We start from the raw sequence: 20,105 nt of genomic DNA, 5'->3' as shown, positions 1-20,105 counted from the left end.
TTACCAAATTATGATATAAGTATTGCCCATATGCATACAAATATTACTGTGAAATTTTTTTTGATCGGTCCATAATTGGTCATAGCTCCCATACAAGGTCCCCTCCCGAAAATCACTTAAACGCGCATAACTCATTACTTAATTAAGATATCCATATAAAATTTGGTACAAGTATTGCCCATATGCATAGAAATATTACTGTGAAATTTTTTTCCGATCGGTCCATAATTGGTCATAGCTCCCATACAAGGTCCCCTCCCGAAAATCACTTAAACGCGCATAACTCATTACTAAATTAAGATATCAATATAAAATTTGGCACAAGTATTACTCATATGCACAGAAATATTACTGTGAACATTTTTTTCGATCGCACAGTGGTATAGGAAAAAAAAAGAGGGAAATAATTCGGTAACTTCTAAACGGTTAATCCGATTTTAATGAAATTTGGTATGCACAAAGAGGAGGTGTTGTCGAGTTTAGGTTTTGAATTTGGACCTTATAGGCCAACCAGGGGCCCGGCGGGGGGTCCTCAAATTAGGACACCTCGGCTATGTTAAATTTTTAAAACGATCCTATTTCTTCATTTAAGTTCCGATTTAAAAAAAATTTCGTATATAGAATCCTCATCGAGCACTATAAAAAATGTCGTCATAGCAGTAAATTATCTCTTATAGTTTAGGAGATATTCGCATTTGAAAATTAAAATTTTAAAATTTTTACCGTTCTTACTTTAGTTTTTTGATAATAGCGGGTCCAAATATTCCCGATTTTCGCCATTTCTTTTTTTATTCGCTTAACAACAAGTTTATATATCAAGCAGTGAAAGAATTATGTAAAAATCATGACTGAGTCCAAAGTTATAGGCATTTTAATTTAAAAAATTAAAAAAAGGCGATTTTTTGCCATTTTTTTGGGAAAAAAGTATCTTTTTCTTTTTAAGTTATCTAAAAAGTTTCTAAGAAGATGTATATAGAATTTATACTTTTTGAAAAGCTGACTTTACATAAAATACGATAAATGAAACAAAACCTAAAAATTTTTGATACCGAGGGGACCAGGTCCATCCAAAAAACCCTATTTTTTATAGAAAATTCAATTTTGAGCATAAATTCTCAAATCGCATAGTCGATATCAAATTATAGTGACCTGTTTTATATGACCCAATATGTTCTTAATCATTTTGTAACGGGTTTCGATAACCCCGCCCCTGGTATGGATATAATAGGCAAAAAACCAAAAAATCCCATTTTTGGGATTTTTTAAAACTTTTTTGGGAATTCCGGGATTTCTAATAAGAAAATTCGAACTTTTTATTTAATTTTAGATTTTGAGTAAAAAAATCTACCTAACTGTAAAATTTCATCAAAAAATATTCATAAATAAAATTTTTATTGCAATTTGAAAAATTTGTATCTTCGCAAAAACTGAATAAAAAACATTTTTTAATTTTTTTAAAAAAAGTATTCCGCGAATTTTTTAATTTTCAAAAATTATATACAGTTTTGAAAAATAGACAAAATTACCTTTCCATTGATATATAACATGCCTACCTAATTTAAGTGACAAATTAATTAGGGAAAACTCAACATCTTTTAGAAAATTTACCTAGCACTATTATTTTCATCCATAACGTTAACTCTTAAATTTGTTACATATATTAAAAAATTTTCAGGTATTATTTTTTAAACTGTAATGATTTTTACCCCTATAGGTCACTTTAATAGGTAGCTTATTAAAGTGACCTATTGAGGAAAAATTAATTACATAAGGATACGTTAGACATATTAGGTAGAATATCATAACCCTTTAAAAAATAATTTAATTTAAGTACCTGTAATTAATATATAAGACAGGTTTATATCTGTTTGTAATTATTTGTAATTTTCTAACCATGGCGATCGTACTAAAAAAAATTGATTTGTGCTCCATTTTATTTGAACACTCTTCAGCTCCTTTTCAAGATAAAGTGAACTTCTTATTGAAATATATTGAAACTGCACATAAAAATAAAGTGGATAAAACTGATATATGTAAAATTGAAAATTTTATAAAATCAGTTGATATAAAACTGAAGAGTGTTCGGTATTCCATTGCTAAATTTCGATCGAAATTTTCTGATTGGCTGGATGAATGTGTAGAAGTTGCTATTTGCGTATCAACTGTTGGTGCTCCCTGTAAGCAGTATGAGGATTTGAGCTCAAAATCTAAGAGGAAAAGGTTATCAACTTCACTAGAAACCTTATCTAACGAAGAAGTTTCGGACACTTTTAAAGCAATGTTAAGAAAAGAAAAACAGCCTTTGGATGCCATAAAAATTGCAAATATTCTTCCAACCGCATCACCAAGACGACTGAAAAGAATTGTAAAGAGTATACCCACACCATCATCTGATACAACGTTCACTGAGGAAGAAGCTATTGCGCTTATGTTGCAGCTGGGATTAAGTCGTGATAACTACATAACGTTAAGAAAGGCGCTATCTGAAAAAAGGATGGTTTAACATCATATGACAAAATAAATGAAAAGAAGAAAAGCATTATACCACCTCCTATTGAAATAACTGATCGGAAGGCTGTTATTGGACTCGGCGCTCTACTCGAAAATACTGCTTTAAGGATTGCTTCTGACTTTTCTTCAGACCAACTAAAAAAAATAAATTCTTGTGATCTTCAACTCATTTGTAAGTGGGGATGTGATGGATTATCAGCACTCTCGGAATATAAACAAATCAACACAAGTGAATCATCTTCCGAGTATAAAAGTGTATTTATGGCATCGCTAGTTCCATTAAGAATTCGAAAGTATGCTGACAGCGATTCTCCATCAACCAGTTTCGATGATATTTGGAAGAATTCGACTCCAGGATCCAAAGCTTTTTGTAGGCCAATAAGCTTTGAGTATATAAAGGAATCCAAAACAACAACGCAAGATTTGATAAATCGTATTGAAGCAGAAATTAAAAACTTGGAACCTATAACAATCGAAATAGAAAATTATTCGTTTAACATGTCCTATGATTTAAAACTTACAATGATTGATGGGAAAGTTGGAAATGCCATTACAGGAACATCATCTACTTGGTACTGCTACATATGTGGTGATAAAAAATCAGAATTTTCGAATATTTCCAAGCAAAGATCAATAAATGAGGAAACATTACAATTTGGAATATCCCCCCTACATGCTCGCATACGATTTCTGGAACATTTTCTACATTTAGCATATGATTTAAAGTACAGAAGCATACCGGAAAATGCAAACAAAAGTGCAAATAACAATAAGGAGTTAATGGAAATGAGAGCCAGTGAGAAACGAAGAATTCAAGAGGAATTTAAAAAGCGGATGGGATTAAATATTGATAAACCACTCACAGGATATGGAAGCACAAACGATGGTAATACCGCTAGACGTTTTTTTAAACATTTTGAAACTACTTCCGAAATAACCGGAATTAGTATGGATTTACTGCAAAAGGTCAATATTATTCTAATGGCGATAAATAGCAAGCATAAAGTGAACGCAACAAAATTTGGAGAGTATTCTACAAAAGTTTCTAAATTACTTTTGGAATTATATCCCTGGAAAGAAATGACACCAACAGTTCACAAGATATTATGTCATGGAAAGGTCATCATAGAACATAATATTCTGCCTTTAGGAGAGCTTACAGAAGAACCCCAAGAATCGAGGAATAGAGACTTTAAGCATATTCATCAGTTTAGCTCAAGGAAGTGTTCTAGGCAGTCTCAAAATGAAGATATTTTTAATAATCTGATTCTATCTTCTGATCCTGTTTTATCTACTATAAGGAAACGTTGGATTTGCTACAAAACGTTAGCATTTGAAAATATTCATGAATTTAAAGATTTACTTTATCTTTTAGATATGGACTACTGTGATACCGATTATTTTACAAAATTATATTAATTTATAAAAAAAAAATAAATAAAGACTATTTTTATATAAAATAAATACTTGTTAATTTTTTTTAGGGATAAAGAATAAAAGATTAATCGTAAAAAGTGGCTGTAAAAATTCATAAAAATTTAGGTAGTAAAACATGCCTAACAAATGTATGGATGAAAATAATAGTACTAGGTAAATTCTCTAAAAGATGTTGAGTTTTCCCTAATTAATTTGTCACTTAAAAAACATTAGGTAGGCATGTTATATATCAATGGAAAGGTAATTTTGTCTATTTTTCAAAACTGTATATAATTTTTGAAAATTAAAAAATTCGCGGAATACTTTTTTAAAAAAAATTAAAAAATGTTTTTTATTCAGTTTTTGCCAAGATACAAATTTTTCAAATTGCAATAAAAATTTTATTTATGAATATTTTTTGATGAAATTTTACAGTTAGGTAGATTTTTTTACTCAAAATCCAAAATTAAATAAAAATTTCGAATTTTCTTATTAGAAATCCCGGAATTCCCAAAAAAGTTTTAAAAAATCCCAAAAATGGGATTTTTTGGTTTTTTGCCTATTATATCCATACCAGGGGCGGGGTTATCGAAACCCGTTACAAAATGATTAAGAACATATTGGGTCATATAAAACAGGTCACTATAATTTGATATCGACTATGCGATTTGAGAATTTTTGCTCAAAATTGAATTTTATATAAAAAATAGGGTTTTTTTGGATGGATCTGGTCCCCTCGGTATCAAAAATTTTTAGGTTTTGTTTCATTTATCGTATTTTATGTAAAGTCAGCTTTTCAAAAAGTATAAATTCTATATACATCTTCTTAGAAACTTTTTAGATAACTTAAAAAGAAAAAGATACTTTTTTCCCCAAAAAATGGCAAAAAATCGCCTTTTTTTAATTTTTTAAATTAAAATGCCTATAACTTTGGACTCAGTCATGATTTTTACATAATTCTTTCACTGCTTGATATATAGACTTGTTGTTAAGCGAATAAAAAAAAATGGCGAAAATCGGGAATATTTGGACCCGCTATTATCAAAAAACTAAAGTAAGGACGGTAAAAATTTTAAAATTTTAATTTTCAAATGCGAATATCTCCTAAACTATAAGAGATAATTTACTGCTACGACGACATTTTTTATAGTGCTCGATGGGAAGATTCTATATACGAAATTTTTTTTAAATCGGAACTCAAATGAAGAAATAAGATCGTTTTAAAAATTTAACATAGCCGAGGTGTCCTAATTTGAGGACCCCCCGCCGGGCCCCTGGTTGGCCTATAAGGTCCAAATTCAAAACCTAAACTCGACAACACCTCCTTTTTGTGCATACCAAATTTCATTAAAATCGGATTAACCGTTTAGAAGTTACCGAATTATTTCCCTCTTTTTTTTTTCCTATACCACTGTGGATCGGTCCATAATTGGTCATAGCTCCCATACAAGGTCCCCTCCCGAAAATCACTTAAACGCGCATAACTCATTACTAAATTAAGATATCCATATAAAATTTGGTATAATTATTGCCCATGTGCATAGAAATATTACTGTGAAATTTTTTTCCGATCGGTCCATAATTGGTCATAGCTCCCATACAAGGTCCCCTCCCGAAAATCACTTAAACGCGCATAACTCATTACTAAATTAAGATATCCATATAAAATTTGGTATAAGTATTGTCCATGTGCATAGAAATATTACTGTGAAATTTTTTTCCGATCGGTCCATAATTGGTCATAGCACCCATACAAGGTCCCCTCCCGAAAATCACTTAAACGCGCATAACTCATTACTAAATTAAGATATCCATATAACATTTGGCATAAAAATTGCCCATATGCATAGAAATATTACTGTGAAATTTTTTTCCGATCGGTACATAACTGGTCATAGCTCCCATACAAGGTCCCCTCCCGAAAATCACTTAAACGCGCATAACTCATTACTAAATTAAGATATCAATATAAAATTTGGCACAAGTATTACTCATATGCACAGAAATATTACTAAATTAAGATATCCATATAACATTTGGCATAAAAATTGCCCATATGCATAGAAATATTACTGTGAAATTTTTTTCCGATCGGTACATAACTGGTCATAGCTCCCATACAAGGTCCCCTCCCGAAAATCACTTAAACGCGCATAACTCATTACTAAATTAAGATATCAATATAAAATTTGGCACAAGTATTACTCATATGCACAGAAATATTACTGTGAAATTTTTTTTCGATCGGTCCATAATTGGTCATAGCTCCCATACAAGGTCCCCTCCCGAAAATCACTTAAACACGCATAACTCATTACTTAATTAAGATACCCATATGGTACAAATATTACTCATATGCACAGTGATATTACGGTCCATAACTGTATGTATTTTGAAAATCCTTAAATCTTTCACACACATGCATACATGCAAATACTAAATATCGCTAAAGCATATCTTAGGGCGCTATTAAAAATTTTTAAAGAAAGTGGCGTTTCTAATGTTCAATAAATCTTGGAATTGTAGTAGATTTAAGCTGTTTAAATCTTGGGATTTTTCTATTTAAGACATGAGAAAAAGTATTCCTACAAATATTTTATTAATTAGAAATGTATTAATACAAAAGTTGCTGGTGGAGGGTATTTAAGATTCGGCTCAGCCGAATATAGCACTCTAACTTGTTAAAATTAATTTTTTCTGTGTATCATGTGAATAAATTCGCATTCAGTAAGAAGCTTGTATTTTTAGTTTCATTCGTTTAACTTCCACATTATAGAAAATTTCGAAAATACTATTAGAAAAAAAGAACTATAAAATTCCTCTTATAGATTCTCATTGAATCAAAATTTATGTTTCTTGTCAAAATATTACAATTCAAAAATATAATTTGGTGAATACAAAAGTACCAAAATCCCTTTCAGTGGGAGTCTAAGATTCTAGGTCCCTTTCATTTTTAACTTTTATATTTTCTAATTTCAATATCGTAAAAATATCAAAAAGTAGCATCGGAAAAAGCATCTCGCCTGGATTATGGGGACATGAGATCCCTATGAATATATATATATTATATATATATAGATATAATCTATATATCTCATATATCTATATATATCTATATATGAAGATTATATATATATCTTTATATATATATACTATCTATCTATATATATATATATCATAGCTATATCTCTCTCTATCTATTCTATATCTCTCTAGATCTCATTCTATATCTATCTCTCTATCTTACTCTATCATATATCTTCTATCTAAGATAGATATAATCTCTGTTTAAAGAGCGTATACAAGATAATTTATCTCCTCCTCGCGTATTATGGGGACATGAGATCCCTATGAACATATATATATAAATATATATTTAAAAGAGTAGCGTTACGGACTGAACCAAAGGAGGAAAACCGGGAAATTTCATTTTATACAAACTCATATACATGTATGTATATAGATTATTCAAATAGATAGTGATTTTTCGAATTTTTGAACATTGGTGTTAAATTGCTCCCAAGTGCCTTAAAGGGTTAATCTACACTTTGTTCTCTCTATTTTAAATATCAAAATATATTCAATAAATGCCGACAAATAAATATTATTTCGATATGGTACACTAAGAATTCCCAATTGCAAAATTTGACCTTTGAACTCCACACTTTAAGAATGTCCGATTTTAATAAAACTTCGGATATATATTTTATATTATCTGGATTATAATACTCTGAAAATATTTCATTTGAAATGTACATATGAAATAATTAATACGTATTCTCTAAAATATTACAAAAAAATGCGATTTTCCCGAAATCCACCGAGTTCACATCGCAGGTACAGCTAAACTGTAAGAAATATTGATAAAATTTTCTTACCGTTTAATATCCTTATCTATTGTCCATAAATCCCCATGAGACCTCCTAAAAATTTTGAAATTTGTTTAACAAAGTTTCAAAAAAAACTGAAATTGGAGATTTGAAACGGCCGTTGAAAAAAATAAACTTTTTTGACCATAGTTGAGAACAAGTTTGCGTTATCTTAGAAGGGCAAAAACTAATATTCGAGTAATTATAGATACATTTTAAATAACAAAAGGTTTTTTTAGAATATATCCCAAAAAAAGTAAATTTTTTTGTCACATTTCGAATTCATGTGCTGTGAGACACGTTAATGGCCTGGGGAATTTGCAATAACTTTTAAAGTTTTCAAGCAATTTTTGTGTTTTATATCTTTCCGAAATGCTTACTCTGTGCACATTACAATTCCTGTACAATAAAGTTCAAAATATATTACTAAATGGCGATGAAAAAACTTTTTAAATAATTTTCACTAATCCCATCCCATTATGGGGCTATAAAGCCCTTAAAGAAAATTGTATAAGCTTTCTTTTAAGCAAAAAAGGGCTAATTATTGCTAGGACCAATAGGTGAAAAGTTACACTTATTTGAATAAAATCCTGTATGACCAAAATTTCCTCTAAGTCCGGCAGTTCTTGACCGATAGAGCTGAAAATATGTTTATGGCCTTATCCAATAGTACTAATCTTGGTGCAAATTTCATCAAAATCAATTTTTTGAGTTGGGTCACTTTACAATAAATTGCCGATTAGTAAAATCAATACATATCTTTTTCTTGGCAATACTATATAGTATGTATACCCGAAGAAAAATATTTGTACTTTATGTATTTTTTAATTTCAAATAAACATTTTTCACACTCTTGTATTATATTAATATTATGTACTCTTGCGTTTCAGGCTTTCCAGCGGCTGCTTACGCTGCCTACGCAGCTGGACGTGGCTACTCGGGTTATCCTAGTTTTGGTTTACCGTATCCTACTGGTGAGTTTCAATAGTATTTTTAAATAATAAATATACATAATAATAGTTTAAGATTACACGAAATTCCATTTGAAATAAAATCCCCACTTTTTAACCCATTATAAATAATAATAAAAAATTAAAAATTAATAAATAATCGGACTATTGCAATTTCCATCTTTAACTCAATTAATATGTATAACAATGCTTGATGCACCCTTAAGTATAACCAATTCAAAATGAAAACAAACTAACATAATGTTTCCTATCAAATCACCACAAACTAAATTTTACTAAAAAAATTATAAATATGTAAAACGAATTTCAATTGGAAAATTTTTTGTGATTAATTTTTATAAATAAAAAAAGTTTTTGCTGGAATCGTTTCGAAGTCAAACAAATGTATGCGTGTTACTTTTTGCACGGGACTACACTAAATCCATTTTAAAAAATCAATTTCATTAATAAAAATTTAATTACATGAAGTTGCATCTTTGTGTGTGTGTGTGTTTTTTTTTTTTGTTTGCAGAAAACTAACAGAACTTTTGTACATAAATCTAAATCATCCGCAATAAAACTTTCAAAATTATTTTTATTACTTTTGCTTTTCGATTTTTTCTATATTTTCATTTGCATCTACGACAGCTGGTGTAATGAGTGTAGTCCCGGAAAATCGTATTTTGATTGGTGATTATATGGTGGCTCCTCCCACAACTACTGCTTAAATCTTTCCAGTTTAAAATATTATTTTATATTCTCTTTGTTTATTATTTACATAAATAAGTTTTTTTTATTAAAAGATTTTTTCAGATTTTTAATTTTAAACATTTTATTATCACCAAAGACGTTGACCAAAAAAGGCAATAATTACACATTATAAACGAACAAAATGTATACGCACTAGAACTGTTGTACAATAATTTTAAATTTATTTATTAGTTCACTAATAAATTTACTATGTTTAAGTGATCTTTCTTAATAATAGAATAAAATTATATTATTTCAAAAAGAAGGAAGCATTTTGTAATATTTTTATTTTTATATCTTTATGTTAAAAATTATTTGAACAATTATTTTTATTTTTCTTTTAAGAGGTTGTTGCCGAATTTATTTTTAATATTTTCAAAGTGCAATGAGGCTTCAATTTATGTTCGTTCTTACACCGATATTAAAATCAAACTCAACAGTTAATATTTTATTTCAAGTGAGGGACAAGACCTTAAGGACCATTATTACATTCAAAACCTTTTATTTTTTATAGGTTTAAATCGAGCCTAGTATTTTGCATTTGAGGTATTATTAAATTTCCTATTTTTGTGAAATTATAAAATAGCTTAAAAATTAATACATTTTTATTTCATTTTATCTAAACCGTTAGATTTTTACATCTTTCCCATAATAACCATTCCTGTAAAACAAAAACAATAGCAAAAAAGAAAAATGTTTTTTTTTTGTTTCTCTTAATTTTTTACAACAACACAAATGTAAATGTACTATAATTTTGTAGGCTTGACTATATGTGGAATCGGTAGAAGCACGTTTGGTACATGTAGTACGAATGCAGGAAGGCGGCCTGGTGCTGGCAGCGGTGCCGGTACCCAGCCTTCACCAGCAGGATTTCCTCACCAGGCGTTAACGCTGCCCTTAGCCACAGCTCTAACACGCACAGCTGCTATTAAATCACAATTCCTGGGCATCAACAACTTTTAATAACAATAATTTTTTTGGTGAGGCATTTTAAAACGGCTTTCATTTATTAACTTGAGCTTCCATGAATCACACACAGAGTCCAAAAGGAATTCTAAAAGAGAAAAACAACAATAGCCCTTTGTGCTCAAGTTAAAACAATGTGTCTTTCTTTAACCCTCTAAGTAGCCCCTATAAAAGGGCATCAAGTGTTTTTGCTTTTGAAATTATTGCAAATTCGAAATATGTACTTCGAAATAATCGAACACTTGCAATGATGATAAATAAAACACAAGCTAGTTTAGTTAATAAAAATGTAGCAAAACGTTCGTTCGTTAATTCGTTTTTTATTATATAAATAATAATAATAATAAAGACAAGTAGTTTGTTTGTTAGTACTCGTAATATCTCTCTTATATATAAACATATAATCTGCTATAACAATTACTATTAACCAATTACATTATCTAAATCAAAAAAAAAAAAAATATTTAAACTCAACTCCAGTAGTTATCGAAGGAATGCTAGTTTTTCATAATTAAAAAGTTTAAAGATTCGTAGTAACTTTGCGTGCTTACGTACATACGTAAGTAACTTAAACGTCAGTCACATCAATTCTTTAGATACTCAAAGAGAAAATAATCAATCAATTAACATTTTTCAAAATAAGAATAAAAATTATGTTAACTGACGTTTATTGTTTTTAATGTTCTAGTTATTTAGCGAAACAACTTTAAGCAAACAATTAATCATTAATAAATATTTATGCAATATTAATAAATCTCGTAGAAGTAGATGTCTTAGATCTGTTAAACACGTTATCTCTTTTTAGCCAAAGACGTGTCAGAGTGTTTCATTACTTTTGTAACATTAATATGTATGTTTTTTATTGTCTCCTTTGAAAAATAAATTAATTTTCCAAAGAAGCGTATTTAATATGAAATATTGGTAGCATTCGTACTAAACGTTCGTTAATTTGAAATATTTTTTATTCTCATAATTATTTTTGTTTTGTACATTAAACAGAATAACAATTAGTATACATATTTTCATTCGCTCATTTTTTATTCCTCTATTACCGAAATATGCCCTTAGGGATATTCAGAAAAACATATCATATATTCACTCAATGATCCATATACTACATACCATGTATTATTTGTTTCTTATTTACCAAGTAGTACTTAGTAATACATATCGTTCATCTACTATAAGACAGGCATACATTTTTTTGAAGAATAAAACTTGATATACATATGGGGAATTTCATGTCACGTGACCCAACTAAAAAAATCGATTTTGAAGAAATTTGCACAAACGTTAGTACTATTGGATAGTAGGTCAGACAAGCTCTATCGGTCAAAAACTGCCGGACTTAGAGGGGCTCAAAGTTGGACATTTTGGTCATACATGGTTTTATTCAAATGAGTGCAACTTTTCACCTATCATAGCAAAAATTTGCCGAAGTAATTCAGATAGCTATTTCATTATTCTTCCCAAAATTTTTTTTAATTTAAAAAAAAAATTGTTTATATTTTTTTCCAAATGGGCCTTATTTTTTTTCAAGGGCTTTATAGTCCCATAATGTTTTATTCAAATGAGTGTAACTTTTCACCTATTAATCCCAGCAAAAATTGGCCGAAGGAGTTCAGATAGCTATTTCTTTATTCTTCCCAAAAACAACAAAAAATCCATTTTGAAAAAATAGGGGAAAATTAAGTGCCAATTATAAAAAAATTTAATTCTTGAGTTAAAAAATATTTTTTTTATGGATATCCCACTCGCATCCCATTATGAGACTATAAAGGCCTTCAAGGAAACTGTATAAGCCTTCTTTTAAGCAAAAAAGGTCCCATTTAAAAAATTTCATTTTTAAAAAATTAAAATTTTTTTTGAAAAGAATGAAGAAATAGCTATCTGTACCGCAATTCAGTAACTTCTTAACGACAAAATTTTGTCGTTAAATAATCAAAATTCGTTAGTTTACTGTAATTCTCGTTAAAACCTATTCTAAATTAAATTTTTAAGATTTGTTTCGTTAAAAAGTATCGACAATTAACGATATGTCTCGGTAAGATAACGACATTGTATTGTATTGAATTTTAACAAAAGCATTAAAAATTCTATGTTTTTGGACAGTAATTTACATAATTTTTAACATCAACATTAATGTTCAAAAAAGAGTTTGTATGTTTTTAGTTGCAATAACGCGAATTCTTCCTCGATATTCAGATTTAAAATTTATGTAGATTTTTACATAAATAGTACACAGATTATTCCCTTATATTTCCGAAAAAGACATTTGTAACATGCGGTCTTAGTACAATATTTTGATACTCATCATATTCGGCGTTGGTTTTTTTGCTAAATTGCGCTATTTCCCGCATAAATAAATGTATATAAATTAGATGCGGTTAATAAAGATGCTTCTTGTTTCGCTTTATTTCCAAGGACTCAAGTTTGTTTGTTAATTAATCAACATGTGGTTATACCAACACTGACAAATTTATAACCAGTTCTCCATTATGTACCATTCCTGTGTTTGAAACTCGATGAGCAGCGACTCGGGAACATATAATCATTGGTATCAATTAATGAATAAACAAATTTTAATCGTTTTATATTTATTTAACACAAAATTTATCAGATAATTAAATATTTTTATTGAAATATTTATAAATTTAAAGTTTTGACATTTTATTTATACCCATATTTGTCGTTAACATTTATATATTTACAATAGATGTCTTTAACGTTAAAATAGAGAATAGATAAATCGCTAAGTCAACCGATATCTATCGTTACTTAACGATATCGGTAAAAAATATAAGTTAGAGAATTGCGGTACTGAACATTTGGACAATTTTTGCTAGGACCAATAGGTGAAAAATTACACTCATTTGAATAAAACCCTGTATGACCAAAATTTCCAAAATTGACCCCCTTTAAATCCGGCAGTTCTTGATTGATAGAGCTGAAAATTTGTGCCTGACCTACTACAATAGTACTAACGTTTGTGCAAATTTCCTCCAAATCGGAGACATCGATTTTTAAAGTTGGGTCACTTGACACGAAATGTACATATGTATAAAGTGTAAAATGAGACTCATCTGAACTTAAATTAAATTTTTACATATTAAATATATCAGAAATTAAAACCAAAAATTTTGACGTTTGACGAAAATAATAGACAATTTCGAAAATAGACAAAGCTTTATGAAAGACTCTAATAAGACACATACATATCGTCACCTAAAACGCAAACGGCCCTATCTAACATTTTAAAAATTTTACAGGAGAAGCAAAAAACTATTTAAATTAAAAAGTTTTTTTCTATCAACGCGATTTATTAGTAGTAAATAAACAAATTGCTTAATAGTGGAACCTATCACTTCTTATGATAGTTTACAATGGCTTATAAAAAAATGGATAAATTGGACTTTTTACCTTTAACATTAAATGTTTTTGTAGATAGGGCCTTTTGTTTTTTGTCAATAAAATCGATAATTATGGTCGGAGGAGTCCAATTTTTGGTGTGGACATTTGTCTTGTAGGAAATGAAAGATATACATATATGTACACTAGAGGTGCCCAAAAAGTGTTGATTTTGTTCAGATGGTCTTATTTTGTTTATTAGTGTCTAATACTTACTGGTGTTAAATTTTAGTCAAATCGTTGAATAGATAATTTTCCCTAGATGATAAGAAAAGTTAATTTTAATGGCACCATTTTTGAAGAAACCAAAAAAAGTCCTATTATTTACCCAATTTTACACTCTTCAATCGATTTCCGGCACAGATTCCCGTTATCCGATTTGGCTAAAATTTTACACCAGTTAGTTTTAGACACTAATGAACAAACTAAAACCCATCTGAGCAAAATCGATATTTTTTGGACACATCAAATGTACACCCTGCTAAGCCGAGATTTCTCGAAGATACAACAAAGTTATTGCGGTTTTGGAAATTTTTAGCAGAAGGTCTACATCACGCTTTTCACACATTCATTTCATTCTAGGCGGCCAGTTACACAGAACGATTTAGACATGTAGAAATTAGACCTACATACTTTAAGCACTCTATGACAAACTTTTTTAAACACGTAAAGGAAGTATCACAATAATGAGAAATAGCTTTTTGGGGGCTATATTGTGACACATCGAAATATTGGTCTAAGACCCGTAAAAGTACGATCAGCCGTGTCCGTCAGTCTGTTTGTTGAAAACAGTAGAGTCCAAACGGGACGAGGTAAAGAGCTGAAGTTTTGGGTCAATAATTGGCCCTACCCCCCATATAAGGCACCCTTCAGAAACGACTATAACGCTCATAACTTGCTTCAAAATGCAACGAAATTATACATAAACAAGTATGGGAAATAAAATCTCCCCGTTTAATTTTATCAGGATCAGAGAATAATTGACCTTACCCCCAATAAATGACTACATCCCTTCACAAAATTTCTACAATGCTTCAAAATGCCAGTATATAAATGAAATTTAACACAAACATGTTTTATCGGAATTAAAAATCTCTCTGTTAAATTTCATAAGGATGACGCCTCCCTCCCTCTTCTACTTGAAGAAGTTTTATAGGTAATAACATCTCTTTGTCCCCCTCAAGAAATTACTTTAACACAGGTATTTGGCTTTTTTCTTTGTTTAATTTTAAATTTTGTGTTTTTTTAATATTAAAAAAATTACTAAAATATTATTTTTTTTAAACGATTGAAATACTTGGTTTGCAGAATTTTAAACTAAAAACTCAAAAAGGTATTTTTTAAGTTGTGTCCAAGTTGCCCATATACAACTTCTTTGAGTCTACTTTTTGACAAATGCGTAGAATGTCCAAAAAGCGTACAACGCGTGACGTGGACCTCCAGCTTAATACTTAATGTTTATTATAAAATTAGTAAGAATTCCTTTTGTACGAAAATGGACCAAAAAATTTTATGAAATGAATTTTGGTTATCTATAAATAAAACATATTGGTTACTATATATCAGTTTTTCATAACCAAACAAATATTTTTCATATTTACATGTTTCTTATTTTCGGCTACCAACACCATATATATCTTATAATAATGGTTATAAAAACTACCTAAATCAGACCCTTTCCCTTCGACCGAAAAAAATAATAATTAATGTCAGTCACTGAGTGAAATATTTATTATTTATTAATTTCTTTAAATATTCATTTTTTAAGCTCTAGAGCAGTAACATATTAAAAACAAATAAAGTAGTTGTAGTAACTCTGAAATCGATTTCATTATATGTTTGAGTAAGATTTTTCCATTATTTTTTTAATTAAAGGTTTCTTCACTGCAAACTTTGCCAAATTACATATCGCTCAATTACTACAAGAACGACATAACTCAAAAAAGCGGGTTTTCTCAAAATGTTCTACATTTTACTATTTCTTTAAATAACTTTTTAACAAATCATGCGATTTTAAATAAATATTTTAACTAATAACCATATGTAAAAACACGGGTTTTAGTTTTGACGTTTAGGACATGAAAAAACTCTCACATAATTGACATTTTTGAAAATTGATAAACCCATATGAAAGACTTTAGAACATCGCATATTTAGTAGTACATACATAGTTTAAAAAATGCGAATTTCGAGTTATGCCAGTCTTGTAGTAAATGAGCGATATTTAAATTCATAAGTAGTATACGTAGTTGTTTACACATAAACTGTTAAAAAGACCTAATAATAAATTAATCTAATTTTAATCTATTTTTAATTATAACATTTAATTTTTTTATTATTTTTTTAATTTTCTAAATAAATTGTTAATAATGCAGCCATGTTGGTAACCATTTTATTTTTTATAAATATTTTTATAAAACCAAAAACAAAAAAATTAAACATATAAAATGATTTTTTTACCGAAAAATAAAATGCTTTTTATATAATTTTATTTATATACATATTTTCATGTATAATGTAGCATTATTATTATTATTTTTTTTTTTCATTTTAATGCAACATAGAGGGATAATAAAAATATAATATTTTTTAGCCACGGAATGAGTGAATTTTAAACGTTTAAATTTTCTTAAATGAAATGAAGTATGAATACATATGTATAATTTTAAAATCATATAAGCATTTTAATGTTGTTTTATTAAAATAATCTCACAGAAATTTAAAGAACTGTAAATGTGGCATTTAATTTAATTTTTAAAATATCCTTCTAATTGTTAAGGCTAAAGGTAAATTAATAAATATTAATAATTATGAGGTTTAGTGTTTTTGATATATACATTTTTGTTAATAACACTTTTAATATAATTTTTTTTATGAAAGCGTATAATTTTCTAATAAAAATGTACTAATCAAAAATTAAATGACAATTAAAAAATACACAGTGTAAAATTGAAAAAGCTTTTATTAAAAATTTTACATTAAACAAAACTTTTTTAATTATCAAACAAAAATGTGTTTTTGAATCAATTATCCATCCATTTATTCTGCAAAAACAACAACAAATATATAATGTTTTGCAAAAAATATATATTTATAAAAAAATTGCATAACGCTTGTCCTTGCTTTTTTTACGCATATTTACTAATAAATTAAATATTTAATATTTATATTAATGAAAACAACAACAAATAGCACAACCAACCAAATAAAAAATCAATATAAATTTATTGCTAAATAATAAAAATGCAAATGAAAGATATTTAACAAATTTAATAAAAAAATACTTATACTTTTTAAGCTAAATTAAAAAAGAAACAAAACATGAAATTAAGCTAATTATAAAAACAAAAAACTTATTTACATATTCATACATTTAAACATACAAGCAAATTATTATATACTTAATATTATCATACATACCATTAAAAAATATAAATTATAAAATTTATAAAAAAATCGATAAACTAAATATGATTGAAAAATTCACGATGACAGCAACAGCTAAGCTAGCACACAAAAAATGTCTAAAATAATAAATTAGTTATAAAAAAAATTGAAATACAAAAACAAATAATTATTTAATAAACAATACAATTATTAAGAATAAAATCAATGAATAGCTGTAATCTTTTTTTACCACAATTGTTATCGTATGAGCTTAAGCACAGTCTCAACACGAACGTCAAAAATACAAATATTTTATTTAGTTGCTGTATTTCAGTACCTCGTTTCTGTATTTTTCTCGAAACGAGAAAAAAACTATAATATAATAGTCTTCCAGTTTTTAACAGGTCGACTTTGATTATTTTTAAACTGTATTCATTAAAATTTAATAAGAAATATTTTAAATCCTTGTATTCACCCTTTTTTACACAAGATGATCATGAATTTTTCGACAGATTTTCTCGATGCGAGAACAAAAACGGGGTACAGAGGGTTTTTTTTTGGTCTTAGAGCACAAAAATAATTTTTTTGCTAAAAGTTGGTAATTTCATAAATACATTTATATTGAGACAATTTTAAACAATCCACAACGGAAGTAGAAAGGGCATTTATGTTAATATGATGAATCTTTGTCCGTCCCTCAATATTAACCTTTTATATATAATTTGATGCAATTTGATACAGAATTTCTTTCCCAGGAAATACATACATATGTTAAATTTAAAGCAGTCATTATACAGTTTGTTATATTTTAATAAATCCGGTCTTAATAAAAATCAGGCTACATTTGGCCCTATACAAGGGCGAATTTAGAAATTAAACCTAATGCTAATAATTGATCTACAAGTATTAGTATCGATTGTTTATTGTTAATAAATCGCTGTGTTATTAAATTAAAATCCGACGTAGGTGTTCATTTGATAAAAAATCAATTGTCATATCAAATTCTACACATTGCGCTCCATGACAGACCTTACATAGGATATTTACTCGTACATCCGATATTTGTTACCAAAACATTGTTTTATATTAGATAGAAATTGAATCCTTCGAGTTTCTATCATTTGAAAATCATTTGTTTTAAAATCAAATATTTTTTCAAAATTGAAATTTCTGATAATTTTCTCATAAAATATTAACAATGGAATTTTAATTATATTCATATTCATATAATGTCAATCAAGATAAAAATAAGTACAACTTCCGATCCATTTCGCTGCATTGGTAATTTGCAAAATATACTTCTAAAAAAGTAGTTTTTAAAAGTAGATCTTTAGTTCTGGTAATATTGAAGAGAATTCCATTACTCTACAATTTTATTAGCCATTTTTTCTACAACTTGTAGTTGATGCATTTTTGAGAATTATATTTACATATGTACATAAATACATACATACATATGTATGTATGTATGTATAAAGTAGGTTGATGTCGCTTTGAACACGATTTAAAAAAAACAAGAGTACAACTTCAAAAACAAGAGCATCATTTACAAAAACGACGTACACCCTTAATAATTTTCTAAAATGCATAACAATGAAAGTAAATAAGATTATTCTTATTTAATACTTTTTTTGTACATTTTAATTTGAAATGTTGTTTATATGTAAAGAAATTATCATTCTTATGTTATGTTCTTATGTTCTTATATTTTGTTTATAAATATTCCCATTTTATAGTAATGCAAATTAATATTTATAATTATAAAAAGCCAAATATTACTTTCAGTGCAATTTCATTGAAAAAATACTAATAGTGTGTGTAGTGGTAATTTTTTCATCTGCCTCTCTATCTGCCGTTATAAGAAAATGACTTGTTAAGAATACCACAATTTTGTTAAAGGCTAGAATGTACTTTACCTATTGTGTTCTTTAAATCAAAAAAAGTTTTATTTTATGAATACTACCGTTAGTGTTCAGAGAACCACTATGCGTATGAGAAATATTTGGATCAAACATACGTCACGGATGTGAAACATTAATAAGACAGCAGTGAAATTAACTGTCGGGAATATTTCATTGAATTGAAAACATTATTTTATATTTCATTATTATATTTTCATATTCACCCCTATTCTGCATTTCGATTACGTTTCCGCATTCAGTTACGCTACGATTCGAATTTAATTGAAATGCAGAATATTTAAAAATTCTTAGTTTTGGCTTACATATCATCATCGTTAAAAAATAGTAACATATGTAACAAAATTTAAAGCGGTTTTTGTCGTTCAATCTGGAGAAAATTTTGCAGCCATAAGCGTCTTTATTTTCATAAAGATTTTCGAAAATTGAAATTTTTCTTTGAAAAAGATCTAGCTTTTTTAAAATATTTAAGCTCCAACTCACTAGGATTCGTTAAAAGAGCAATTTTATTTTATTTGATACCAACATACGACATCGAAATTGTAACGAATTTAAAAATTCAAAATAATGCATCATAATCGATCAAAAAGTCTATTTTGATCTTTTTCTAACTTAGGGCTTTTTGGATTTCATATGACGATATATATTTTAGAATACTCGAAGTTTAGTTAATATGTATGGTTAAAACTTTTCCATAAGCATTTTTATGGATTTAGGCTGTCCTGTTTAAATGTACATACATTGTACACATGTTTATAATATACAACAGAGATATGCATATAGGAAAGGAGAGCAGGAGCCAGAAAACAGAAGAAAACTTTATGCAAGCGTCAGCAACAAAAGTCAAAGTAACGATTAAAGGACCCTTAAAAATAAACAAAACCAAAGAAAGAAATCGCAACAAGGTCAGATTCAATTTTTCAGTAGCA

General features: G+C 28.1%; 1 protein-coding gene across 3 annotated transcripts in view; it reads left to right on the top strand.

Moving 5' to 3' along the window:
• LOC119600399 (RNA-binding protein Musashi homolog Rbp6) overlaps positions 1–20,105 on the top strand; it is a 96,337-nt gene that overhangs the window by 42,453 nt on the left and 33,779 nt on the right. For all 3 annotated transcript variants that reach the window (XM_037950590.1, XM_037950591.1, XM_037950589.1), the window contains exon 5: positions 8,687–8,770. In XM_037950590.1, the coding sequence (XP_037806518.1) occupies positions 8,687–8,770 (84 nt within the window). The remainder of the gene's footprint in view (positions 1–8,686; positions 8,771–20,105) is intronic.

The sequence above is a fragment of the Lucilia sericata genome, unplaced genomic scaffold (assembly GCF_015586225.1).
Source record: "Lucilia sericata isolate MDLA Ls3-8-SP2 unplaced genomic scaffold, ASM1558622v1 Contig000112F_arrow, whole genome shotgun sequence".
In the NCBI taxonomy this organism is placed as follows: Eukaryota; Metazoa; Arthropoda; class Insecta; order Diptera; family Calliphoridae; genus Lucilia; species Lucilia sericata.
Note: the sequence above shows the minus strand (reverse complement) of the source record. Positions and strands in the feature narration are given on the sequence as shown.